This window comes from Capricornis sumatraensis, chromosome X (genome assembly GCF_032405125.1).
Source record: "Capricornis sumatraensis isolate serow.1 chromosome X, serow.2, whole genome shotgun sequence".
NCBI classification, from domain to species: domain Eukaryota; kingdom Metazoa; phylum Chordata; class Mammalia; order Artiodactyla; family Bovidae; genus Capricornis; species Capricornis sumatraensis.
Window position 1 is genome coordinate 68279921 of NC_091092.1, and position 27874 is coordinate 68307794.

The following is a 27874-nucleotide window of genomic DNA, read 5'->3' on the forward strand; positions in this document are numbered from 1 at the left end:
ACTAGCCCGGTAACCTAAAGTCCCCAAGGTTTGGAGAAGGTCACCTGTTGCCTCTTGGCACTCTTTCTCTGTAGCCGCCGCCAGCATAAGGTCATCAACATATTGTAATAAAACAATGGTAGGGTGTTCAACCCGATACTCACAGAGGTCTTCGTCCAGGGCCTCATTAAATAACGTGGGCAAGTTTTTGAAACCCTCTGGTAAGCGAGTCCATGTCAGCTGCACAGGGGTCTGACCACCGTCTTCCTGCCATTCAAAGGCAAAGATCTCTTGGCTTGCAGGGGCAAGAGGCAAACTGAAAAAGGCATCTTTTAAATCTAAAACAGTGTACCAAATGTAGTTTGGAGGCAAGTTGCTTAGCAATGTGTAAGGGTTAGGAACCATAGGATGAATATCACTCACCCGTTTGTTGACTTCTCGTAGATCTTGAACCAGTCTAAAATCAGTTCCCTCAGGCTTTTTCACAGGCAACAGGGGAGTGTTCCATGGGGACCGGCACCCTTTCAGGACCCCAGCGTCTATGAGGCATTGTATATGAGGAGTAATTCCTTGTCGAGCCTCTTGACTCATGGGATACTGCCGTACCCTCACCGGGGAAGCACTGGCTTTCAGTTCCACAATGATAGGGGGCCTCTGTTTGGCTAGTCCCATTCCTGCAGTTTCAGCCCAGGCCTGAGGGTATCTTTGAACCCATGGTTGTACTTCAGGGCTTATTGTCGCTGGGGCCTCTGGCAAGTAGAGTCTGTATTCATCTTTTAATGCCAGAGACAAGACCTGAAGAGGATGCCCGGTCCCATCTAAAACCGACACTTGTCCGTGGTCGAAATGAATTTGGGCATTTACTTTAGACAGTAAATCCCTTCCCAACAAGGGCGCTGGACACTCAGGTATCACTAGAAAAGAATGGGTCACCTGGTGGGCCCCCAAGTTCACATGCCATTTTGTAGTCCATCCATATCGTTTAGTCCCAGTTGCTCCCTGCACCCAGCTACTTTTCTTAGACATGGGTCCATCTTTTTGGTTTAGGACTGAGTATTGGGCTCCCGTGTCCACCATGAAGCCAACCGGTTTCCCCTCCACATTTATAGTTACCCAGGACTCGGGGAGGGGCTTCAAGCCCTGACCCCCCTAGTCGCTATCCTCACCCGCGTAGAGGATATGACTGTCTGGAGAGGGAGTCTCGTTCTTGGGGTTCTTGGGCCCCTCTTTTAGATTTTTCTTGGGGCATTTATCTTTCCAATGTCCAAACTCTTTACAAAACACACATTGGTTTTTCTCAAACTTACGCCTTGTCATTTTTTCTTCAGTTTTTGAGTCCAGTTTTTTTCCTTTCTGGAACTGTTTTTGTTTTCAACCCCAGCAAAAAATATCTGGGCCAGCTCTTTTTTATTTTTACGGTTTTTTTCAGCTGTAAATTTTTTTTTTTTTTAATGTGGTCCTCTCTCTCTTCTGGGGTCTCTCTATGATTAAAAACTCTCTCGGCTGCCCTCACTAGATCTTGCAAGGATTGTTCATTTAACCTCTCTATCTTTTGTAATTTTCTTTCTAATATCAGGGGCTGCTTGATTTACAAATGCTAACATAACTGCCGTTCGTGACTCATCTGCCTGTGGGTCCATAGGGGTATACTGTCTAAAAGCTTCCATTATCCTTTCAAGGAAGGCTGCTGGGCTCTCATTTGGTTCCTGCCTCACTGAATTTATTTTGGCCAAATTAGTTGGCTTTCTGGCGGCCGCTCTAAGGCCGGCCATAAGAGTCTGACGGTATACCCGGAGACGCTCCCTACCTTGAGTGCGTACAAAGTCCCAGTTGGGTCGCACCAAGGGGAATCCTTCCTCAATGAGGTTAGGCTGTATTGTGGGCCTCCCATCCACCCCTGGCACATTCTTTCGAGCTTCTGACAGGATCCGCTCGCGCTCTTCTGTAGTGAAAAGCACCTGTAACAGTTGCTGACAATCATCCCAAGTGGGATTATGAGTAAAAAGGATAGACTCTAAAAGATCAATAAGACCCTGCAGTTTTTCAGAGAAGGAGGGTGTCTGGGTTTTCCAATTGTACAAATCACTAGTGGAAAAGGGCCAATACTGATACGTCCGCTCTCCACCTTCTCTGGCTGGTCCCGCCCGGACCGGAAACACATGAACAGTGGAGGAGGGGACTTCTGGGTCTTCTTCTGCTACATTGGCCATTTCTCTTGTTTTTCCCCGAGTTCCCTGGGCGGGGCCCCCTTCTCTGGGATGAGCTGAAGGCTCGGTTCTCCTCCTGGCTTCTCCCGATGAAACCTGTGAAAGCAAGGGTGGATGTGGATCCACATACGGGGGTGGGAACAATTCGGTCTCCAGATCTATCAGATTAGGATACAGAGAAGATTCCTGGAATACCGGCTTTGGTCAATTTTCGTCCTTTTTTTCTTCTTTTTCTTCAGAAGCCTTCATTACTAACACCTGTGGGCTTGGTGAGGTTGGAGTTGGGGAAGAGGGACGGGGAGGTTTAGGAGGAGCGAGAACAAAGGGTTTAAGCCATTCCAGCGGGTTCCTCACTAGATCCTGCCAGACCAGAATGTAGGGAGTCTGATCTGGGTGCCCGGCAGGACTAGGAGTAAGCACCCTCTCTTTAACTGCCTGGATAATTTGGTGATTGAAGGTTCCCTCTTGTGGCCATCCGACGTCAAAGGTGGGCCACTCGACAGAACAGAAAGTCACCAGTTTGCTCTTCTTTACCAGTAACGAAAGATTAGCTCTAGACTTGAAATCAGAGAAGTGGTTAATCATAAGAGATAAAGGAGTAGAAGTTGTTTGTCCCATGATCACAGAAAAGTACACTGGGAGCCAACAGAGCACACAAAGAGCAGCACAGACACCACAAATAGACAAACAGATAACAAACACAAGGTGGCCACCGACAATGCACTCAATCTTACCTGCAGGATGTTCACAGAGCCAGCTGCCTCCCCAGCATGAAACCAGGCCCCGGCCTTACGCTGACTTAATCCAGTATCAGAGCCAGCTGCCTCCCCAGCACAAAGCCAGGCCCCGGCCTTACGCTGACTTAATCCAGTATCAGAGCCAGCTGCCTCCCCAGCACGAAACCAGGCCCCAGCCTTATGCTGACTTGCCTCTGCACTTTACAGCCAGATGCCTCCCCAGTAAGATACTAGGCCCTGGACTTAATCTGGGTTTCTGCAACGTTAGCACCGGTGCTCAGAGCTCTTATCTCCTAACGAGGTTATTCCCTTCTACCAGGAGAGTTGTCCTCCCCGGCGGGACGGAGATCCCGGACGAGCCCCCGGATGTTATGCTCTGAGCCCGTATCTCCGAACCGACCGAGAGAGCAAGTCCACCACAGTATTGCAAACGCAAGAAGGGAGTTTGTTTATTCCTAGCGCACTAGGGCCCAAGTCTCATCCCACACAAGGGACTCTGACAAGAGCCGCGAACAAAGGAGTATGGCGGCTTATATACAGGCAGTTCTTTGTCTCAGTTACAGGAGTAGCTGGCGTTACATGATTGGCCAGGCAGGATGAGCGCATATCCTGTCTCTTTCTGGTAAACATGACTCAGGTCCTAGAGACTGTCGTTTGGTCCCTAACAGTCATAACTTTCCTTCCACTGAGTAAGCATCTTTTAATTTCATGGCTGCAATCACCATCTGCAGTGATTTTGGAGCCCAAAAAAATAAAGTCTGACACTGTTTCCACTGTTTCCCCATCTATTTCCCATGAAGTGATGGGACCAAATGACATGATCTTAGTTTTCTGAATATTGAGCTTTAAGCCAACTTTTTCACTCTCCTTCACTTTCATCAAGAGGCTTTTTAGTTCCTCTTCATTTTCTGCCATAAGGGTGGTGTCATCTGCATATCTGAGGTTATTCATATTTCTCCCAGCAATCTTGATTCCAGCTTGTGCTTCTTGCAGCCCAGCGTTTCTCATGATGTACTCTGCATATAAGTTAAATAAGTAGGGTGACAATATACAGCCTCACCATGCTCCTTTTCCTATTTGGAACCAGTCTGTTGTTCCATGTCCAGTCCAAACTGTTGCTTCCTGACCTGCATACAGATTTCTCAAGAGGCAGATCAGGTGGTCTGGTATTCTCATCTCTTTCAGAATTTTGCTTTAAATTCTTAAGTATACCACTTCAGTGTAAAAGTAAAGTATGAAGTTGTTGAAAGCTCAAGTAAATGTGACAAAGTTCAAGTAAAGTAGTAAATCTTACTGACTCACAGCCTGGGTATCTTTCTCATACATGAGACAATCAAAGCAGATTTAAACAGATTCAGAGTGGGTTTGATCCTTGGGTCAGGAACATCCTCTGGAGGAGGGCATGTAATACACTCCAGTATTCTTGCCTGGAGAATCCCATGGACAGAGCAAGTAGCCTGGCAGGCTACAATCCATAGGGTTGCAAAGAGTCAGACATGACTGAAGTGATTTAGCATGCACACACAAGAGAACAAGGAAGAAAAATATGAAGAGAGAACAGCAGAGTTTTGAAATTTTATACAAAATATATATTTTTTAATTTTATAACAATCTTTAATTCAAAGCTAATTATATTTAATTCTTTTCATTTTTCTTAATAAATTATGCTTGTAGTGTCTCAGGCGAGGAAGGAAAGTGGGGAAAGAGTAGAATAAATTCTACCTTTATCTCTCTTCTACATTAAGGTTAATTGGGTGAATAATGATATCAACTCGATTAATATTTAGTCTTATAATATGAACTTTGCTGTTATATCTTTTGGGCTTAAATTGGCTTAGGAGTAAAAAATGTTTAGAATCAATGTTAATTTATAAGCAAAGGACTCAAGGCTTATAATGGAAAGAAACTGTAATTTATGTATATTTTTAAATAATTCAGTCTGTATTCCTTTAAAGTGACACCAATATTTCTTTAAAGAAAGTGCGCAAGGATAAATACTAGCTAATTTACAGTTTAATGATTATAACCTAATTTGGAGTTTAACCTTTCCATAATCCAGTGTGGTTGGTTAAAGATACCTCATAGCAAGCATGTATTTTAAGACATTTCAGTTTTTTCTTTCCTTTTTCTTTTTATTCTTCCTTTCTTTCTCTTTTTTCTTCCTTTCTTATGTGCTGTGCCTGTTTCCTCCTTCCTTCCCTCCCCTTCCTTCCGTTTTGAATACTGTCATCAAAAGTGCTATTTGCTATTTGTCTTTGATACCAGTGATCCCAAGTGATTTAGGAATGTCTTTTCTAGTTATGGTCTTCCTCAGCATTCTAAGTTTCCCAAGAATAATATTAGAAGATTATCTTTTTTTTAGAAGATACTTTTTTTTCTTTACCTGTTCACTTTAAAAATCATCCAAAGAGGAATAGACTTTTTAACAGATTACTCTGGAATAGCAGCAGACTATAGAAAAGTTCCTTTATATGACTGTGCTTTGAGCCTGATTAACCTCATACTGGAATTATGTTTGTATAGTGAAGATCAGTAGAATGACAGTGAATGTTCCCGAAATATATGTATACTTCCTAATATATTATTTATATTGTTTTTATGTCTTAGCCTTTCTTTTTTTTTTTCTTTTTTTTTGCTGGAATACCATCTACTAGTTTTTGTAAAAATAAACTATATTACATGACTTGCCTGGTTTAGAAAAAAGTTTACTCATTACTTCCTATTAAAAATTATAAATTGAACAGAGTTGATTTGAACTGTCTCTGGTTGCTATGTTTTCTTTTTAAAACTTCTAAATACCTACTTTAATAGCTTTTTAGACACTCAGGTTTTAAATACAACTGCTTATAATACAGTTTAAAATCTGATCTGGAAGAGTAAGTCATCCCTTATCTCTGCTTTTCACTATTCTGGTCTTTTATTTGGTGAACTGTGTTACTCATTTTTATCAGCAACCTGTGGAATTTATAGATGAAACATAAGTCATGTTGTCTGCAGACAGAAACATTCCACAGCTGTCTCTTCCTGATTTCAGCTTTTCTTTTTCAGGTTTGCATGCTTTGGCCAGTCTGGTAAAAGTCCTGAGTCATATATAGTACTTTCAGTGAGCCATTCAAGTTCTCTTTTTCAATTCAGTTCAGTTTAGTCGCTCAGTTGTGTCCGACTCTTTGTCAGCATGCCAGGCTTCCCTGTCCATTACCAACTCCAAGAGCTTGCTCAGACTCATGTCCATCGAGTTGGTGATGCCATCCAACCATCTCATCCTGTTGTCCCCTTTTTTTCCTGCCCTCAATCTTTCCCAGCATCAGGGTCTTTTCCAGTGAGTCAGTTATTTACATCAGGTGGCCAAAGGATTGGAGCTTCAGCTTCAGCATCAGCCCTTCCAATGAATATTCAGGACTGATTTCCTTTAGGATGGACTGGTTGAATCTCCTTGCAGTCCAAAGGACTCTCAAGAGTCTTCTCTAACACCAAAGTTCAAAAGCATCAATTCTTCAGTATTCAGCTTTCCTTATGGTCCAACTGTCACATCCATATATGACTACTGGAAAAACTATAGCTTTCACTAAAGGGACCTTTGTTGGCAAAGTAGTATCTCTCTTTGCCTTTTAATAGGCTGTTTAGATTGGTCATAGCTTTTCTTCCAAGGAGCAAGCATCTTTTAATTTCATGGCAGCAGTCACCATCTGCAGTGATTTTGGAATCCCCCAAAATAAAGTCTGTCACTGTTTCCATTGTTTCTCAATCTATTTTCCATGAAGTGATGGAATTGGATGCCATGATCTTCATTTTTTGAACGTTGAATTTTAAGCCAGCTTTTTCACTCTCCTCTTCCACTTTCATCAAGAGGCTCTTTAATTCTCTTTGCTTTTTGCCATAGGGGTGATGTCATCTGCATTTCTGAGATTATTGATATTTCTCCCTGCAATCTTGATTCCAGCTTGTGCTTCATCCAGCCTGGCATTTTGCATGATGTACTCTGCATATAAGTTAAATAAATAGAGTGACAGTATAATACAGCCTTGATGTACTCCTTTCCCAATTTGGAACCAATCCTTTATTCCATGTCCCATTCTAACTGTTGCTTCTTGACTTGCATACAGATATCTCAGGAGGCAGGTAAGGTGGTCTGGTCTCTTTTTAGGCAAAGGAACTAATAACTCTAAGACATTAGCTCGATTAAGAACCCTTAGTCTTGGAAATGAAAATACATGAAGGGGCAGACTGAGAATCTAGTGTGAGGAGAAGGTGCCATGGATGGGTCAGGGATTTGAACAAGGATGGGTGTTACAGTATCACAAATCTGGGTAGGAAAGGTAATCTGGAGTCACCAGAATCACTTCTGAGAGACAAAATTCAGAAGTAATTTCTATAAAGAAAGGAGAAGAAAAAATATACAGTGTCAAAAATTAAATCACACAGTACTTGAGCTGAATATTTAAGGAAAAATGTGTACATTACAAAAAGTTTTAAGTAATTTTTATGGCTATCTGAAAATTAGTCATTGAAATTATGTTTTTCATTTATTATTTTTTATTGCGAGTATAATTGCCTTACATTTGTGTTTCTGCTGTACAGCCAAGTGCAACAGCTATATGTATACATATATACTCTCCCTCTTTAAACTCCCATCCCACCCTTTTCTGTTCAGTTCAGTTCAGTCACTGAGTCGTGTCCGACCCTTTGCGAGCCCATGAATCACAGCACGCCAGACCTCCCTGCCCATCACCAACTCCCGGAGTTCACTCAGACTCATGTCCATCGAGTCAGTGATGCCATCCAGCCATCTCATCCTCTGTCATCCCCTTCTCCTCCTGCCCCCAATCCCTCCCAGCATCAGAGTCTTTTCCAATGAGTCAACTCGTTGCATGAGGTGGCCAAACTACTAGAGTTTTAGCTTCAGCATCATCCCCTCCAAAGAAATCCCAGGGCTAATCTCCTTCAGAATGGACTGGTTGGATCTCCTTGCAGTCCAAGGGACTCTCAAGAGTCTTCTCCAACACCACAGTTCCAAAGCATCAATTCTTCGGCACTCAGCTTTCTTCACACTCCAACTCTCACATCCATACATGACCACTGGAAAAGCCATAGCCTTGACTAGACCTTTGTTGGCAAAGTAATCTCTCTGCTTTTGAATATGCTATCTAGGTTGGTCATAACTTTTCTTCCAAGGAGTAAGAGTCTTTTAATTTCATGGCTGCAGTCACCATCTGCAGTGATTTTGGAGCCCCCCAAAATAAAGTCTGGCACTGTTTCCACTGTTTCCCCATCTATTTCCCATGAAGTGATGGGACCGGATGCCATGATCTTCGTTTTCTGAATGTTGAGCTTTAAGCCAACTTTTTCACTCTCCTTCACTTTCATCAAGAGGCTTTTTAGTTCCTCTTCATTTTCTGCCATAAGGGTGGTGTCATCTGCATATCTGAGATTATTGATATTTCTCCCAGCAATCTTGATTCCAGCCTGTGCTTCTTGCAGCCCAGCGTTTCTCATGATGTACTCTGCATATAAGTTACATAAGCAGGGTGACAATATACAGCCTTGACGTCCTTCTTTTCCTATTTGGAACCAGTCTGTTGTTCCATGTCCAGTTCTAACTATTGTTTCCTGACCTGCATATAGGTTTCTCAAGAGGCAGGTCAGGTGGTCTGGAATGCCCATATCTTTCAGAATTTTCCACAGTTTATTGTGATCCACACAGTCAAAGGCTTTGGCATTGTCAATAAAGCAGAAATAGATGTTTTTCTAGAACTCTTGGTTTTTTGATGATCCAGGGGATGTTGGCAATTTGATCTCTGGTTCCTCTGCCTTTTCTAAAACCAGCTTGAACATCTGGAAGTTCATGGTTCACGTATTGCTGAAGCCTGGCTTGGAGAGTTTTGAGCATTACTTTACTAGCGTGTGAGATGAGTGCAATTGAGCGATAGTTTGAGCAATCTTTAGCATTGCCTTTCTTTGGGATTGGAGTGAAAACTTACCTTTTCTAGTCCTGTGGCCACTGCTGAGTTTTCCAAATTTGCTGACATATTGAGTGTAGCACTTTCACAGCGTCATCTTTCAGAATTTAGGCCATCACAAAGCATTGAGCTCAACTCCCTGTGCTATACAGCAGCTTCCCAGTAGCTTTCTATTTTACACATGGAAGTATTTATATGTTAATGCTCGTCCCACCCTCTCCTTCCCTTGCTGTTTTCACCAGTCCTCCATCTGCATCTCTATTCCTGCCCTGCAAATGCATTCATCTGTAATAGTTTACATATAGTAGATTCTCATACGGGGAAGGCAATGGCACCCCACCCCAGTTCTGTTGCCTGGAAAATCCAGTGGATGGAGGAGCCTGGTAGACTGCAGTCCATGGGGTCGCTAAGAGTTGGACACAACTGAGTGACTTCACTTTCACTTTTCACTTTCATGCATTGGAGAAGGAAATGGCAACCCACTCCAGTATTCTTGCCTGGCGAATCCCAGGGATGGGGGAGCCTGGTGGGCTGCCGTCTGTGGGGTCGCACAGAGTGGGACATGACTGAAGCAACTTAGCAGCAGCAGCAGATACTCATACTGTATTTTGGGCATGCTTTTGAAGGTGGCTTAGATGGTGAAGAGTCTGCCTGCAATGTGGGAGACACAGGATCCATCCCTGGGTTGGGAAGATCCCCAGGAAAAGGAAATGATAACCTCTCCAGTATTCTTGCCTGGAAAATCCCATGGATGGAGAATCCTGGCAGGCTACATATCATGGGGTCGCAAAGAGTGGAGCATGACTGAGTGACTTCACTTTCACTTAGAAATTTAAAGTCTTTAAAAGAGTCATGTAAAGAAACAAAGATATACTCCCTCCTCAAACATAGCCCCACCCTGAACCCTTTATATAGCTTATTTCTTCATTTTCTTTTCAAATTAGTGGTTTGGAAAAACCGCTGATTAACATATGTCTTATTCAATCTCGTAGCTAACCTTTAGTATAAAAAATTTTGTCAGTTGATTACCAAGCAAATTCTGGTGTTACATGCCGGTTTTGTCAGAAGTAGTACCGCAAAGGACCTTTACAGAGTGATGTAAATCTCTGAAAAGTAACAGAGATAGTTTTTATCCCCCTCTTCCCTCTCTCCGGAATGGCCAAATAAGCCAATGTTCTTTTCCATAAACTATGTTGTTATATTCAGCTGAACTGACCTTAGAGACTGGGTTTTATTACATTTAATTTTGAAATGGAATTGTAGAGTTAAAGAGCCTTAAAATATAGAAAAAGAACCTGGTAGTACAATAAAAAGATTTTTAAAAATTACAGTGAAAATCATAATGCACTCAATTATTATATAAGAATAAGTAATTTTTAAATGAAAATATTGAATATGGTTAGAAAATCATTTTCAAGGGGCCTTAAAATTAAGTATTATTTTTTTCATTTTACAATAAAAATATAGGGTTTATAACTTTTTTCATTTATAGAATATATAATTTACATAGTTTAAAGCATATTGTTCAAATTCTTGTGATAATGGAATTCATATCTTGAGTGCATCATTGTCATTATTGTGGTTGTAATGTCATAACATAGTTTTGTAAGATATTAGCATGGGGGGGACTGGCTTAAGGGTAAATAGGATTTCTGTAGTATTTCATATAATTGCATGTGAACCTACAGTTGTCTCAAAATAGAAAAGGTTATTTTTTTTAATTATGTTTTTTGTGTACAGTTCTGCAAGCTTTGAGAAAATACAGTCTTATAACTACCACCAGCATCAAGATAGAAGACAGTTATCTCACCTCCTAGAATTTAACATTATAAATTAGTTCTCCCTTTACCCTTGACAACCACAAATCTGCTTTCTGGCTCTGTAGTTTTGGCTTTTCCACAAAATGAAATAGTTAGAGGAAGACAGTATAAAATATTTTGAATCTTGCTTTATTTACTTAGCATAGTACATTTGAGATTCATACATATTGTGTGTATCAATAAATTTTTTTATTGCTGAGTTGTATTCCATTTTATGATGGTACCATGGATCGCTTATCTAGTTCCCAATTAAGGGGCATGTGGGTTGTTTCCTGTTTTAGACAGTGGCAAATAAAGCCACTATAAATGTTTTTGTACAGATTTTATGTGAACATAAATTTTTATTTCCATTCAGTAATTACCAAAGTAGTGGGATTAGTTGGTCATATGGGAAGTGTATGTTTAACTTAATGAGAAGCCACTAAACTGTTTTCCAGAGTAGTTGTATCATTTTGCATATCTATCAGTGATGTGTGAGAGCTCTGCCACTCTGTATCCTTGCCATTACATGGTCAGTATTTTTGACTTTACCTCCTCTAAAAGGCATATGGTAATATCTCATTGTGATTTTAATTTGCATTTCCTTAATAAATGGTGACATTGAGCATCTTTCATGTGTTTCTTGGTAGAAATATCTGTTCAGAATTTTTGCCCATTAAAAAATTGGACAATTTGTCTTATTATTGACTTATGAGATTTAAAAAATATACCCTGAGTACAAGTACTTTGTATAATATGTGATTTTCACATATTTTCTCCCAGTCTGTAGCTTCTTTTTAATTTTCTCAGCAGTGTATTTTGAAGAGCATGTTTTGACTTTGATAAAATCCAGTTATCAGCTTTTTTCTTTTATGGATTATACTTTTACAATTGTATCTAAGAAATCTTTGCCTAACTAAAGATAACAAAGATTTTCTTCTATATTTCTTTTTAAAAATTTTACAGTTTTAAGTTTTACACTTAGTTCTATGATTCACTTTGAGTTAATGTTTATTTATGGTAGAGGATGGATTTTTGTGTTGTTGTTTTCAGTCACTGAGTTGTGTCTGACTCTTTGCAACCTCATGGACTACAACTCACCAGGCTCCTCTGTCCTCCACTGTGTCTCAGAGGTCGCTCAAATTTGTGTCCATTGAGTTTGTGATGTTATCTAACCATCTTGTTCTCTGCCTCCCGCTTCTCCTTTGGTCTTCAATCTTTCATCAGGGTCTTTTCCAATGAGTCAGCTTTTCACAACAGGTGGCCAAAGTATTGGAGCTTCAACACCCAATCCTTCCAATGAATATTCAGGATTGATTTCCTTTAGGATTGACTGGTTTGGTCTCTTTGCAGTCCAGGGAACTTTCAAGAGTCTTCTCCAACACCACAGTTCAAAAGCATCAATTCTTCAGCATTCAGCCTTCTTTATGGTCCAACTCTCACATCCGTACATGACACTGGAAAAACCATAGCTTTGACTATACAGACTTTTGACAGCAAAGTGATGTCTCTGCTTTTTAATACGCTGTCTAGGTTTGTCAAAGCTTTCCTTCCAAGGAGCAAGCATCTTTTAATTTCATGGCTGCAATCACCGTCCACAGCAATTCTGTAGCCCAAACAAATAGAATCTGTCATGGTTTCCACTTTTTCCCCCTCTCTTTGTCATAAAGTGATAGGATTGTGTTCCATGATCTGAGTTTTTAAAATGTTGGATTTCAAGTCAGCTTTCTCACTCTTCCCTTTCACACTCTCAAGGGTGTCTCTCGTTCCTCTCCAGTTTCTGCCTTTAAGCAGACTTTTATATATTGATACCCTGTTATTCTAGCACTATTTGTTAAAAAGACTGACCATTTTTTCCCCCATGAAGTTGCTTTTACACCTTTGTCAGAAATCAGCTGGCAATATATACCCAGTTCTGTTATCAATTCAGTCGCTCAGTTGTGTCTGGCTCTTTGTGACTTCATGGACTGCAGTTTACCAGGCTTCCCTGTCCATTACCAATACAGAGCTTGCTCAAATTCATGTCCATCAAGTCGGTGATGCCTTGCAACCATCTCATCCTCTGTCATCCCCTTCTCTTCCTGCCTTCAAACTTTCCCAGCATCAGGGTCTCTTCCAGTGAGTCAGTTCTTTGCATCAGGTGTCCATATTATTGGAGTTTCAGCTTCAGTGGCAGTCCTTCCAATAAATATTCAGGGTTGCTTTCTTTAGGATTGACTGGTTGAATCTCTGTGCAGTTCAAGGGACTCTCAAGAGTCTTCTCCAACACCTCCATTGAAAAGCATCAATTTTTTGGTGCTCAGCTTTTTTATGGTCCAACTCTCACATGCATACATGACTCCTGAAAAAACCATAGCTTTGACTAGATGAAACTTTGTCAGCAAAGTAATATCTCTGCTTTTTAATATGGTATCTAGAATTGTCATATCTTTTCTTCCAAGGAGCAAGTATCTTTTAATTTCATGGTTGCAGTCACCATCTATAGTGATTTTGGCTTCAACAGTATGTGAACTGAAAGCTTCCAGGTGTTCAAGCTGGATTTAGAAAAGGCAGAGGAACCCGAGATCAAATTGCAAACATCTGTTGGATCATAGAAAAAGCAAGAGAATTCCAGGAAAACATCTACTTCTGCTTCATTGACTATGCTAAAGCCTTTGTGTGGATCACACAAACTGTGGAAAATTCTGAAAGAGATGGGAATACCAGGTCACCTGACTTGCCTCCTGAGAAATCTGTATTCAGGTCAAGAAGTAGCAGTTAGAACCAGACATGAAACAATGGACTGGTTTCAAATTGGGAAAGGAGTATGTCAAGGCTGTATATTGTCACCCTGCTTATTTATCTTATATGCAGAGTATATCATGCATAATGTCTGTCTGGATAAATCACAAGCTGGATTCAAGACTACAGGGAGAAATATCAATAACCTCAGATATGCAGATGACACCACCCTTTATGGCAGAGAGCAAAGAAGAACTAAAGAACCTCTTGATTGAGGTGAAAAGAGGAGAGTGCAAATCCTGGCTTAAAACTCAACATTCAAGAAATGAAGAACATGGCATCTGGTCCTATCAGTTCATAGAAGATAGATGGGGAAACAATGGAAACAGTGACAGACTTTATTTTCTCAGGCTCCAAAATCACTGCAGATGGTGACTGCAGCCATGAAATTAAAAGACGCTTGCTCCTTGGAAGAAAAGCTATGACAAATCTAGACACCATATTTAAAAGCAGAGACATTTCTTTGCTGACCAAGGTCTGTATGGTCAAAGCTCTGATTTTTCCAGAAGTCATGTATGGATAGGAGAGCTGGACCTTAAGGAAGGTTGAGGGCCAAAAAAGTGATGCTTTTGAACTGTGGTGTTGGAGAAGACTCCTGAAAGGCCCTTGGAATGCAAGGAAATCAAACCAGTCAATCCTAATAGAAATCAACCCTGAATATTCATTGCAAAGACTGATGCTGAAGCTGAAGCTCCAGTACTTGGCCACTTGATGCGAAGAGCTGACTCATTAGAAAAGACCCTTATGTGGAAAGATTGAAGGTAGGAGAATGGGATGACAGAGGATAAGATGGTTGGTCAGCATCATCAACTCGATGGACATGAGTTTGAGCAAGCTCCAGAAAATGGTGAAGGACAGGGAAGCCTGGAGTGCTGTAGTCTATGGCATCCTTAACACGACATGACTGAGCAACTGAACAGCAATAAATATGGTATACTACCTTGAAAAAAATCTTGAAATTTGCTTGTAAAATGGGAAAGATTGCAGATTGTACATTATTGTAAAAAGGTGGAAGGTAGATTATCTGGAATTGGGAGTTCTAATACAGGAGTAGCTCATAACACATGTGATATGCTGATGTTCGTGTATGTATTTCTGCTTGGCTTGGTTTAACTAGGTACAGTTTTCTAGTGTTTTACCCAGTGTTTCTTGTGGATAAAATTGCACATAAACCAACCTGAAAAATTAAACTCATGTTAGTCACCAAGCAAATTCTAGTGTTAAATATTAGTTTTGTCAGAAAATAGTACAGCAAAGGACCTTTGTGGAGTGGTGCAAATCTCTGAAAGGTAACAGTAAGATATAAATTATATTGGAACAAATTTGCATTTTTAAGACGAGCATCATAGCAGAACTAAGTATGTATGTCAGTTCTCCAGTACAACACTGTCTTGATTACTATAGTTTTATAGTAAGTATTGAAGTCAGGTAGTATGATTCCTTGAATTTCCTTTTTTTTTTTTCCACATTTTTTTGGCTTTTCTGTTTCCTTTGTCTTTTTATATAAATTTTAAATTCAGCTTGTTGATTTTTGCAAAAAACATCTTGCTGAGATTTTTATTAATGTTTCATTGACTCTGTAGATCAGTTTTGGGAGAATTGACATCTTTAACAACATTGAATCTTCCAAACTGTGACCAATATCTCTCTCCATTTACTTAGATCTACTCTGATTCCTTTCATTGATGTTTATAGTTTTTATCATGCTGATCTTGCATATACATACTTTGTATGCTTTTATGGGATTTAATGTGAGTTTTTGGTGGTATTACAAATAGGACTTTTAAAATTTCACCTTTCCATTTTTTAGTGTATTTTTTTAAAATTTTCTTTTATTATTATTATTTTTATTGTAAGTATATGGAGATAAGATTGATTTTTATGTACCTTTAGCTCTTTGAGGGCTTCCCTGGTGGCTCAGAGGTTAAAGCATCCGCCTCCAATGCGGGAAAGCCGGGTTCGATCCCTGGGTCAGGAAGATCCCCTTGGAGAAGGAAATGGCAACCCACTCCAGTATTCTTGCCTGGAGAATCCCATGGACAGAGGAGCTTGGTAGGCTACAGTCCACGGGGTCACAAAGAGTCGGACACGACTGAGTGACTTCACTCACTTTAGCTCTTTGAAGACCAAAAGCAAAAATGGAAGTTCTCCAATGTCAAAGCAAAATTTGCTTTTCTAATATCTGCAAGTTAGCATCTATTTTTGACTTAGTCTATTTTAAAAATCAAATTACTATAACAGTGTTGACTTAATTTTTGTCTTTTCAAAGTTGTTGAATCATATTCTAATATAAACATGAAAACATGTATTTTTAGAATGAGGTTTAATTGCACAATTTTAAATGCTCTGATAGAGTATTGTAAAATCCAAGCTTTTCTCCATTCTTTCCGTCAATTGGTCTCACAAGAGCTTTCTTACTGGTAATCGTAGGCCATCCATGAATACATTTAATTCATAGTTTCGTTTCTTTTGGTATTTCTATTTTCTGAAAATCTTTAGATATAGTTTTGTGCAATATTGTTATAGATTTTGGACTCAGCAAGGAATCAGTCGATCAAGAGAAGAAAGCCTACTCATTTTGTGGTACAGTGGAGTATATGGCTCCTGAAGTAGTGAATAGGAGAGGTCATTCCCAGAGTGCTGATTGGTGGTCATATGGTGTACTTATGGTAAGTGACATGTTTTTAAAATTATGTCAATATAAATTAAATATTGTTTAGAATTTTAATCTGATTGTTGGAATGTGTTTATTGAGAATAGGGTTTTAAAAGTTCATAATTGTTTTTAAAGAATTTGTGATTGACTAGCTGTCATACAATAAGAATTAGGGTTTTGGTGTTCTGATTTGTTTTAAAGTAGCTTGATTAAAAGGTAAATGGCAGCATTCTTTTATAAGTTATTCAAATTTAAAAATTAGAAAAAAAAGCTGTTAGATTTTAAATTTCAGACTACTGTGTTTATTAGTACATAATATTTTAATTAGGTATCACTGAATGTAGCACCTTACTGTTTACTATCTATTGTCACATTATTTCAAGCATGTCTGTAGAAAGATTATAAACTTCTTAAGGAAAGCAATCCTGTCTTCTACTTGTTCTACTTTTCCACAATATGTAGTATATTGAGCATATAGACTGATTAATTTGGTAAAAGATTAATCATAGAGTTTGTAGTGTTAAGTAGGGCGATAAATGAATAGCTATTGAATGCAATACAGTTTGCTTTAGAAACTTGATAATCCATTTTTACCTAATTATCACTATATGATTTATCATATAGTGAATTACTATATGATTTATCAGTATATTAAGTGCATATTATAAGCCTGACATTTGGTAAGGGCAATGGATTGGGAACAGTCTGGAAGTACAGTATTTGACATTTTCCTTGGCCTAAGAAGACATGCCATCTGGTTGGGGAAACAAACGTAATAGCTAAGTAAATTGTCTGGAAGTACCTTATGAGTTCAAACAAGAATTCATTCAAGTTGATATAGGGAAAGCAGAGGAGACAGAACTTAAATTAAGCCCTGAAGGATGGATAAAATTCAGATAATTGTGTCTCAAGGATGATATTGTGATAATATTAGGAAAGATCTGGAGAAGTAGTTTAACTAGAGTAGTAGTAGAGAATGAGGGTGAAGGTGGAGGAAATTAAGCTATAAACCTATAAGCATTTGTATGCTATTTTCTGAGTTGTAAACTTTTGTAAAGTCTTAAACAGGATGGTAGTTAGAGAAAAATTGTATTTTAATACTAGCCTTGGTGGCATTATGTATATGGATTGCAAATGGAGGAAACTAAAAGTAGGAAGACGAAGAAGTTCTCCTTGCAAGACAGTTGTAAGATTACAAAATAAAAAAAGGAAATCTTCAAGACATTTCAAAGGAAGAAATGACTGACCTTAGTAGCAGATTAAATGTCACAGATAAAGCAGAGAGAAAGGTTTAAAAACAAAGATATCTTTAAAACTTTAGGGGATTGAAAGAAAGATAGTTCAGTAGAAAAGATAGTTGGGAAGGATAGCTGATTTTGAAAGTGAGGAAATAATTTATTTTTAACATGTTGCATAGGTTACTGTGGGTTCGTATTTAACCCCTTGATAGTAATGAATTAGGAGAGGGCAGTGGAGAGAGCATCAGAATCATCTGAAGACCTTAAAAAAACAAAGCAGAAAGAAACAAAAACAACAAGCAAATATTCTGCCAGCCAGTATATAGTTTTTTTGAGGGGAAGGTGTGATTCCAATATACTGTCCTCTTTCTCTTTTTGTTCTTTCCATTTCCACCTTTTAATCCTCCAGTTCCTGGGACAGAACCATTACTTTAGGTTTGGAGACAGGGGACTGGAACTTGAGAGAGATGATTCCCATACACCATATTTTGCTTCTTCATTCCCTTTCTATGACTCCTACCCCTATCACTTCAGTCTTCAGTTGAGAAACACTACTGTAGATTTGGAAGGGAAAGCTGGGGATTGAAGGAGATTGAAACTGGAACCAATTTGAGTCATCAGTCGTCAAGAGGAGAGTTGAATGGATAAGATAACTAAGGTTTTAAGTTCGGAGAAGGCAATGGCACCCCACTGCAGTACTCTTGCCTGGAAAATCCCATGGATGGAGGAGCCTGGTAGGCTGCAGTCCATGGGGTCACCAAGAGTCAGACACGACTGAGTGACTTCACTTTCAATTTTCACTTTCATACATCGGAGAAGGAAATGGCAGCCCACTCCAGTGTTCTTGCTTGGAGAATCCCAGGGACAGGGGAGCCTGGTGGGCTGCCGTCTATGGGGTCGCACAGAGTCGGACACGACTGAAGTGACTTAGCAGTAGCAGTTTTAAGTTCAGTATCAACAGAGGACTGAGGCCAAACCCATTATTGAATCTCAGCTTGAAATTTAAATATTAGGGATATAAAAACTTTTCTCTTTAATGAGCTTCATTTTCAGATCTTTCTTTTTCCAATAGAATTACTTTTTTAAATACCATTCTTTAATGTTCTAGTTATCTGCATTGCAGTTAACTCTCTTTAGGGAAAATATTTTCATTATGCCATGTACAAATTGAAATGGCTCAGTGAATATTTTTACGTTTCTTTCATTGTTAAATGTTTTCTTTAAAAGCTTATCTTTGTTTTGAAAGATAATGCCTCATGTTTAGGGCTTCCCAGATGGCTCAGTGGTAAAGAATCCACCTGCTAATGCAGGAGCTGCAGGAGACAAGGGTTTGATCCCTGGGTCAGGAAGATCCCCTGGAGGGGAAATGGCAACCCACTCCAGTATTCTTGCCTAGAGAATCCTATGGACAGAGAAGCCTGGTGGGTTCCAGTCCCTGGGCTTGCAAAGTGTTGAACACGACTGAGCATGCACACCTTGTGTCTATTTCCACATTGCTTTGGTTTGGGAAATTTAGCCAAATTAGGACTGAAATAATGGTTGGTTTCATTTGCTATGTGTCATCTCTCATTTAGGCTATGTATTGTGGGGTACCAGAGGTGTATTTCCTTAAGTGACCTACTTTTCTGGTCTTTTTTGATTGCTGTCATATAGATCCTGCATGATTTGATGATCACATTTTACAAATCTCATTTTTTTCCCTAAAGAATTTCATTGTATATTCCAAGTTGTGCTAAACTTGTTTTATTTTGTGTTTATGTGTTTTAGTTTGAAATGCTTACTGGTACTCTGCCATTTCAAGGTAAAGACAGAAATGAGACCATGAATATGATATTAAAGTAAGTGGAAGCTTTTTTTTCCTTTGGGGAAAAATGTCTTGCTTTCAGTTTTGACAAGCTTGTTATAGTTTCCATTTGACACAAAAGAACATTTTCACACTGTCTCCTTCCCTTTCACCTTATAGGGGATATTATTTGCCATTGTGAAAGCATTCATTAATTTTTGGGGGGAATTTTTCTGTTTAGAAGTATGACTAGATTGAAATGAAATTTTCTGAAATCTTCTTTTCCAGAGCAAAACTTGGAATGCCTCAGTTTCTTAGTGCTGAAGCACAAAGTCTTCTAAGGATGCTATTCAAAAGGAATCCAGCAAATAGATTGGGTATTGTTTATTTTCTTAGTTTTTATAACAAAATACTGGGAGGTATAATTATATTGGGAAGATAATTACAACTTTATGTTTTCTGGCTTAACTTCATTTACTGCTGCTATGTATCTATACCTAGACTTTTACATTTTATATATGTAAAGATTCCAGTAATCTATCTGTGATTAAAAAATGAAGTAGTCTAGTTATGCAAGACTTATATTTAATATATATCATATCATTATGTGTATCATATGAGTGTCTCTTTTGACATAATTCACAGAATTCTCCCTTGTATAGAAAAATCCTTTTATATATTTGAAAATAATTATTTTGTTCCTTCTATTATTCATGAAGATAAATATTATGTTTCCATAACTGCTCATTATTTGGCTACTTTCATGTAGTCTTTCTCTGGATCCAAATATGATTCTATTATCCTGTTTATGTCCATGTATTGAAATTTCAAAGTCACTTTATTCATTGCATTTTTAATTTGATATATAAATAGGAGGTCATAAGTTAAATTATGAAGAAAATAAAACTACTTAAATTATTTTTCTATTTTTAACTAAAGTTTAACATTATGTTAAACATGATTTTTATTTGATTCAGAAGGCATTTCAGTATTTCATGATACCCTATGTGCTTCAACATGAACACCAGATATTTTTTATCATATTAAATTCAAAGGACCAATTAATAAAACATCAGATAAGAAATCATAAACTTTTTACTGCAAGAAATCTATAAAATATGTGTATTCCTGTTTTACAGATAATAATCTGGAGACCAAGTAACCAGATTTTTAAAAATCAAACTGGTAAAAGAATTCTTTCCATTTTTGTAGGTTCAGAAGGAGTTGATGAAATCAAAAGACATCTTTTTTTTACAAATATTGACTGGAATGTAAGTATAGTAGAAAGTGTGGTACTGAATAACTTTAAGAAGAGCAAAAACTCAAGAGTAAATCGTAATATGTGGACTTTGCTGATAAACTTAATCCATTTGTTTCATATTTAGTGTGAGATTTTTATTTACAAGTATAGCATATCATGCAGTTACCTTCAACCAGCAGATGAGTGGATGATATATAGTAAATTTTTGTTTCTCATTTGTCTTACCTGTGAAGTATGGTTAATATTCTCTTCTATTCTAGGTTGAAGAATATGGGTGGGAAGAAGAAAAAGGAGAAAGGGGATGAATGAAAGGGCAGATTCTTATAGAAAAAATGAATTGTAAAGAAGATGTTATTTAATTTCAAATGATCCTTTGTCATGTATTAGAACAATTTAAATTTGCTAAGAAGTAAGAATCTTTGTATAGTTATTTCACTAAATTTTGAGAGGGCATGAAAACAAAAACATAGTGAAATTCTGCTAAGTCATTTATTGAATTTTTTAAGTTGCAACTCCCAGACTAGTGAGCTTTTCACTTTTTCTTATTGTTGTTTACAACACAGCTTTATGTATTTTATGTACTATTAATCATCATAGGTAAGCATTTTTGATTATTTACTTCTAACATTGATTTGAAAATTATCCTCAAAGAAAACATGTCTCTTGATTTCTAAGGCAGAGGCAGAGAACCAGTATTCACTGACCAAATTATCATTTCATCTGGCTTGTAGAACAAGTTTCAGTAGCCCAATATTTTGATTTATTTTAGTAGTTATAAAACTGCAACACCTGAAAAGCCTTGTAATGAACATAGGAATTGCGTTGCATTTGTCTTATCTGTGTGCATTCCTCTTTCAGTATTCTTGCATTTCCTTGTCATTTTTTTCTAATGCTTCTCTACTCTTCCTTTTTCCTTAACTAGAAAAAGCTAGAAATTAATTTCCATTATTTTTATATATAAAGTTTGTTTATTGTTCTTAAATAACAAAAAAGTAGAATGTTTATATATTTGAATAAATGAAAATTACTTTTCTATAAAGTGAAAGTAGGTTTATTGAGAGAGAGTAACGTTCCATAGGCAGAATGCAGTCTGTCTTAGAAGGCAAGAGCAACCTGTTTTGTTTTGTTTTTTTAAGGTTCTACATATGAGTAAGATCTACAGTATTTGTCTTACTCTGTCTGACTCATTTCTTCTTAATTCATTCTTCTGTTGATGGACACAGGTTATTTCCATGTCTTGGGTATTGTGAATAATACTGCAATAAACATGATGGTGCAGATGTCTTTTGAGATAGTGACATTGTCTTTTGCAAAACAGATATTATTATTTTTTGTGTCTTTTAAAATTAATTTTTACTCGAGTATAGTTGTTTTACAATGTTGTGTTTCTGTTGTACAGCAAAGTGAATCAGCTATGCATCCCCTCTTTTTTGGATTTCCTTCCCATATAGGTCACCACAGAGCATTGAGTAGAGTTCCCTCTGCTTTACAGAAGGTCCTCATTAGTCATCTATTTATACATAATAGTGTATACCTGTCAATATCAATCTCCCAGTTCAGTATACCTTTCCCCGTACCCTCTTGGTATCCATCCACATGTTTATTCTCTGTGTCTGTGTCTTTATTTCTGTTTTGCAGATAAGTTCACCTATACCATTTTTCCATTGGAGAAGGAAATGGTAACCCACTCCAGTGTTCTTGCCTGGAGAATCCCAGGGATGAGGGAGCCTGGTGGGCTGCCAACTATGGGGTCGCCCAGAGTCGGACATGACTGAAGTGACTTAGCAGTAGCATACCATTTTTCCAGGTTCCACATATAAGAGATATTAAAGAATATTTGTCTTTCTCTTTCTGACTTAATTTCACTGTGTATGAAAGTGTCTAGATCTATCCACATCTCTGCAAATGACACAATTTCATTCTATTTTATGACTGAGTAATATTCCATTGGGCTTTATGTACCATATATTCTTTATCCATTCCTCTGTTGATGGACATTTTGATTGCTTCTGTGTCCTGGTTATTGTAAATAGTGCTGTGATGAACATTGGGTTACATGTATATTTTTTAATTACGATTTTTTCCACATATATACCCAGTAGTAAGATTTCTGGAGAAGGCAATGGCAACCCACTCCAGTATTCTTGCCTGGAAAATCCCATGGATGGAAGAGCCTGGTAGGCTACAGTTCATGGGGTTGCGAAGAGTTGGACATGACTGAGTGACTTCACTTTCACTTTTCACTTCCATGCGTTGGAGAAGGAAATGGCAACCCACTCCAGTGTTCTTGCCTGGAGAATCCTAGGCAGTGGGGAGCCTGGTGGGCTTCCATCTATGGGATTGCACAGAGTCGGACATGAGTGATGTGACCTAGCAGCAGCAGCAGTAAGATTTCTGAGTCATACGGCAGTTCTATTTTTAGTTTTTCAAGGTACCTCCATTCTGTTATCCATAGTGGTTCTATGAGTTTATATTCCCACCAACTGTGTAGGAGGGTTCCCTTTTCTACATATCCCTCCAGCATTTATTGTTTGTAGATTTTTTTGATAAAAGCCATGATGGCCATTCTCACTGGTTTGAGGTGGTAGTTCACTGTATTTTAATTTGCAGTTCTCCAATAATTAGTGATTTTGATCATCTTTTCATGTGCCTCATTGGCCATCTGTATGTCTTCTTTTAAGAAATGTCTACTTAGATATTCCACTCATTCTTTGATTGGATTTTTTTTATATTGATACACATGAAGTACTTGTATATTTTGGAGATTAATTCCTTGTCAGTTGTTTCACTTGCAAATATTTACTCCCATTCTGAGGGTTGTCTTTTCATCTTGTTTATCATTTCCTTTGCTGTGCAGAAACTTTTAAGTTTATTTATTTATTTTTAAATTTAAATTTATTTGTTTTAATTGGAGGCTAATTACTTTACAATATTGTATTGGTTTTGCCATACATCAACATGAATCCACCATGGGTGTGTACAGGTGTTCCCCATCCTGAACCCCTCTCTGACCTCCCTCCCCTTATCATCCCACTGGGTCATCGCAGTGCACCAGTCCCAAGCATCCTGTATCCTGCATCGAACCTGGAATGGCAATTCATTTCACAGATGATATTATACATGTTTCAATGCCATTCTCCCAAATCATGCCATCCTCTCCTCTTCCACAGAATCCAAAAGACTGTTCTATACATTTGTGTCTCTTTTGCTATCTCGCATACAGGGTTATTGTTACCATCTTTCTAAATTCCATATATATGCGTTAGTATACTGTATTGGTGTTTTTCTTTCTGGCTTACTTCACTCTTTATAATCGGCTCCAGTTTCATCCACCTCATTAGAACTGATTCAAATGTATTCTTTTTAATGGCTGAGTAATACTTCATTGTGTATATGTAACACAGCTTTCTTATCCATTCATCTGCTGATGTACATCTAGGTTGCTTCCATGTCCTAGCTATTATAAACAGTGCTGCGATGAACATTGGGGTACACATGTCTCTTTCAGTTCTGGTTTCCTTGGTGTGGATGCCCAGCAGTGGGATTGCTGAGTCTTATGGCAGTTCTATTTCCAGTTTTTTAAGGAATCTCCACACTGTTCTCCATAGTGGCTGTCCTAGTTTGCATTCCCACCAACAGTGTAAGAAGGTTCCCTTTTCTCCACACCCTCTCCAGCATTTATTGCTTGTAGACTTTTGGATAGCAGCCATTCTGACTGGCGTGAAATGGTACCTCATTGTGGTTTTGATTTGCATTTCTCTGATAACGAGTGATGTTGAGCATCTTTTCATGTGTTTGTTAGCCATCTGTATGTCTTCTTTGGAGAAATGTCTATTTAGTTCCTTGCCCCATTTTTTTTACTGGGTCGTTTGTTTTTCTGGAATTGAGCTGCAGGAGTTGCTTGTATATTTTTGAGATTAGTTGTTTGTCAGTTGCTTCATTTGCTATTATTTTCTCCCATTTTGAAGGCTTTCTTTTCACCTTGCTGATAGTAGCCTTTGTTGTGCAGAAGCTTTTAATTTTAATTAGGTCCCATTTGTTTACTTTTACTTTTATTTCCAGTATTCTGGGAGGTGGATCATAGAGCATCCTGCTGTGATTTATGTCGGAGAGTGTTTTGCCTATGTTCTTCTCTAGGAGTTTCATGGTTTCTGGTCTTACGTTTAGATCTTTAATCCATTTTGAGTTTATTTTTGTGTATGGTGTTAGAAAGTGTTCTAGTTTCATTTCTTTATGGGTGGTTTAATTAAGTCCCATTTTTGTTTTTTTTTTACGACCTGGGGCAAAAAAATTTTGCTGCAGTTTATGTCAAAGTATGGCTTCCTACATTTTCCTCTTAACAGTTTTATAGTATCCAGCCTTATATTTTGGTCTTTAATACATTTTGAGTTTTGTTTTTTTCTGTTTAAATAATTTTATTTATTTTTGGCTGTGCTAGGTCTTCATTGCTGCATGGGATTTTCACTAGTTATGGGGAGTGGTGACCACTCTCCAGTTGCGGTGCTTGGGCTTCTCATTGCAGTGATTTCTCTTTTTGTGGAGCATGGGCTCTAGGTGCGTGGGCTTCAGCGATTGTGGCTCCCCAGCTCTAGAGCACAGGCTCAGTAGTTGTGGTGCAGGGATTCTGTAGCACTAAAGCATGTGGGATCTTCCCAGAGCAGAGTTCCAAACTATGTCTTCTGCATTGGCAGGCAAATTCTTTACCACTGAGCCATTAGGGAACCTCGAGTTTATTTTTTTTTGTATGGTGTTAGGCAATATTCTAATTTCATTTGTTTACAGGTAACTGTCCAGTTACCCTCACACCACGATTTTTGCTGATGTTGTTTTTTGTTAGATTGTAATTTTAGATTTGAAAATTGGGAGGGGAGTTTGGGGGAGAATGGATACATGTATATTTATGGCTGAGTCCCTTTGCAGTCCACCTGAAACTGTCACAAGGGTGATAATCAGCTATGCTGCTGTAAAAAATAAAAAGTTTAAATAAAATGTAAAATGGAGAATCCTATCTTCACACCATGTATTGGAGAGACTGCCTTTTCTCCTTTGCCTTCTTTGTAACAGATTAGGTGACCATAGGTTCAGTTCAGTCACTCAGTCATGTCTGACTCTTTGTGACACCATGAATCACAGCACGCCAGACCTCCCTGTCCATCACCAACTCCCGGAGTACACCCAAACTCATGTCCATTGAGTCGGTGATGCCATCCAGCCATCTCGTCCTCTGTTGTCCCCTTCTCCTCCTGCCCCCAATCCCCCCCAGCATCAGAGGCTTTTCAAATGAGTCAACACTTCGCCTGATGTGGCCAAAGTACTGGAGTTTCAGCTTCAGCATCATTCCCTCCAAAGAATACCCAGGGCTGATCTCCTTGAGAATGGACTGGTTGGATCTCCTTGCAGTCCAAGGGACTCTCAAGAGTCTTTTCCAACACCACAGTTCAAAAGCATCAATTCTTCAGCACTCAGCTTTCTTCACAGTCCAACTCTCGCATCCATACATGACCACTGGAAAAGCCATAGCCTTGACTAGACAGACCTTTGTTGGCCAAGTAATGTCTCTGCTTTTCAGTATGCTATCTAGGTTGGTCATAACGTTCCTTCCAAGGAGTAAATGTCTTTTAATTTCATGGCTGCAGTCACCATCTGCAGTGATTTTGGAGCCCCCCAAAATAAAGTCTGACACTCTTTCCACTGTTTACCCATCTATTTCCCATGAAGTGATGGGACCAAATGCCATGATCTTCATTTTCTGAATGTTGAGCTTTAAGCCAACTTTTTCACTCTCCTCTTTCACTTTCATCAAAGGCATTTTAGTTCCTCTTCACTTTCTGTCATAAGGGTGGTGTCATCTGCATATCTGAGGTTATTGATACTTCTCCCAGCAATCTTGATTCCAGCTTGTGCTTCCTCCAGCCCAGCATTTCTCATGATGTACTCTAGGTGCATGCATTTATTTCTGTTCTTTCTATCCTATTTCTTTCATGTATATTTCCAGTTTTGTGCCATTATCATACTGTCTTGAACTGTAGCTTCGTAGTGTAGTTTGAAGTCAGGAAGCCTGATTCTTCCAACTTCAGTTTTCTTTCTCAAGATTGCTATGGCTATTTGGAGGCTTTTTGTTTCCATCAGTCAGTTCCCTCACTCATTCATGTCCAACTGTTTCTGACCCCATGGAATGCAGCACGCCAGTCTTCCCTGTCCATCCCCAACTCCCAAAGCTTGCTCAAATTCATGTCCATCAAGTCGGAGATGCCATCCAATGATCTCATCCTTTGTTGACCCCTTCTCAGCCTACCTTCAATCTTTCCCAGCATCGGGGTCTTTTCCAGTGAATCAGTTCTTGGCATCAGGTGGCCAAAGCATTGGAGTTTCAGCTTCAGCATCAGTCCTTCCAATGAATATTCAGGACAGATTTCCTTTTGGATGGACTGGTTTGGTCTCCTTGAAGTCCCAGGGACTCTCAAGGGACTTCTTCAACACCACAGTTCTAAAGAATCAAGTCTTCAGCACTCAGCTTTCTTTATGGTCCAACTCTCAAATCCATACATGACTACTGGAAAAACCATAGCTTTGACTAGATGTACCTTTGTCTGCAAAGTAATGTCCCTGCTTTTTAATATGGTGTCTAGGTTAGTCATATCTTTTCTTCCAAGGAGCAAGTGTCTTTTTATTTCATGGGCACAGCCATAATCTGCAGTGATTTTGGAGCCCCAAAAATATAAAGTCTGTCACTATTTCAACTTTTTCACTCTCCTCTTTCATCAAGAGGCTCTTTAGTTCTACTTTGGTTTCTGTCATAAGGGTGGTGTCATCTGTGTATCTGAGGTGATTGATACTTCTCCTAGCAACCTTGATTCCAGTGTGTGCTTCATCCAGCCTGGCATTACACATGATATACTCTTCATATAAGTTAAATAAGCAGGGTGAAAATATACAACCTTGATGATTTGGATGTATTCCTTTCCTGATTTGTTTTTCCATGTTGAGTTCTAACTGTTGCTTCCTAATATACAACCTTTCCTGATTTGGATGTATTCCTTTCCTGATTTGTTTTTCCATGTCCAGTTCTAACTGTTCTTCCATGTCCAGTTCTAACTGTTGCTTCCTAACCTGCATACACATTTCTCAGGAGGCAGGTCAGGTTGTCTGGTATTCCCATCTCTTTCAGAATTTTCCACAGTTTGTTGTGATCCACACAGTCAAAGGCTTTTGTATAGTCAATAAAGCAGAAGTAGATGTTTTTTCTGGAACTCTCTTGCTTTTTCGATGATCCAACTGAATTTGGCAATTTGATCTCTGGTTCCACTGCCTTTTCTACATCCAGCTTGAACATCTGGAAGTTCATGGTTCACATACTGTTGAAGGTTGGTTTGGAGCATTTTGAGCATTACTTTGCTAGTGTGTGAGATCAGAGATGGCAAACACACTGAAACCATACTCACAGAAAACTAGTCAATCTAATAACACTAGGACCACA

The 27874-nt window shown here is 38.7% G+C and overlaps 1 protein-coding gene across 1 annotated transcript in view; it reads left to right on the forward strand.

The window, feature by feature from the left end:
• RPS6KA6 (ribosomal protein S6 kinase A6) overlaps positions 1 to 27874 on the forward strand; it is a 186596-nt gene that overhangs the window by 102910 nt on the left and 55812 nt on the right. The window contains exons 9-12 of the mRNA XM_068962121.1: positions 15987 to 16129; positions 19121 to 19191; positions 19425 to 19513; positions 20349 to 20407. Of these exons, the coding sequence (XP_068818222.1) occupies positions 15987 to 16129; positions 19121 to 19191; positions 19425 to 19513; positions 20349 to 20407 (362 nt within the window). The remainder of the gene's footprint in view (positions 1 to 15986; positions 16130 to 19120; positions 19192 to 19424; positions 19514 to 20348; positions 20408 to 27874) is intronic.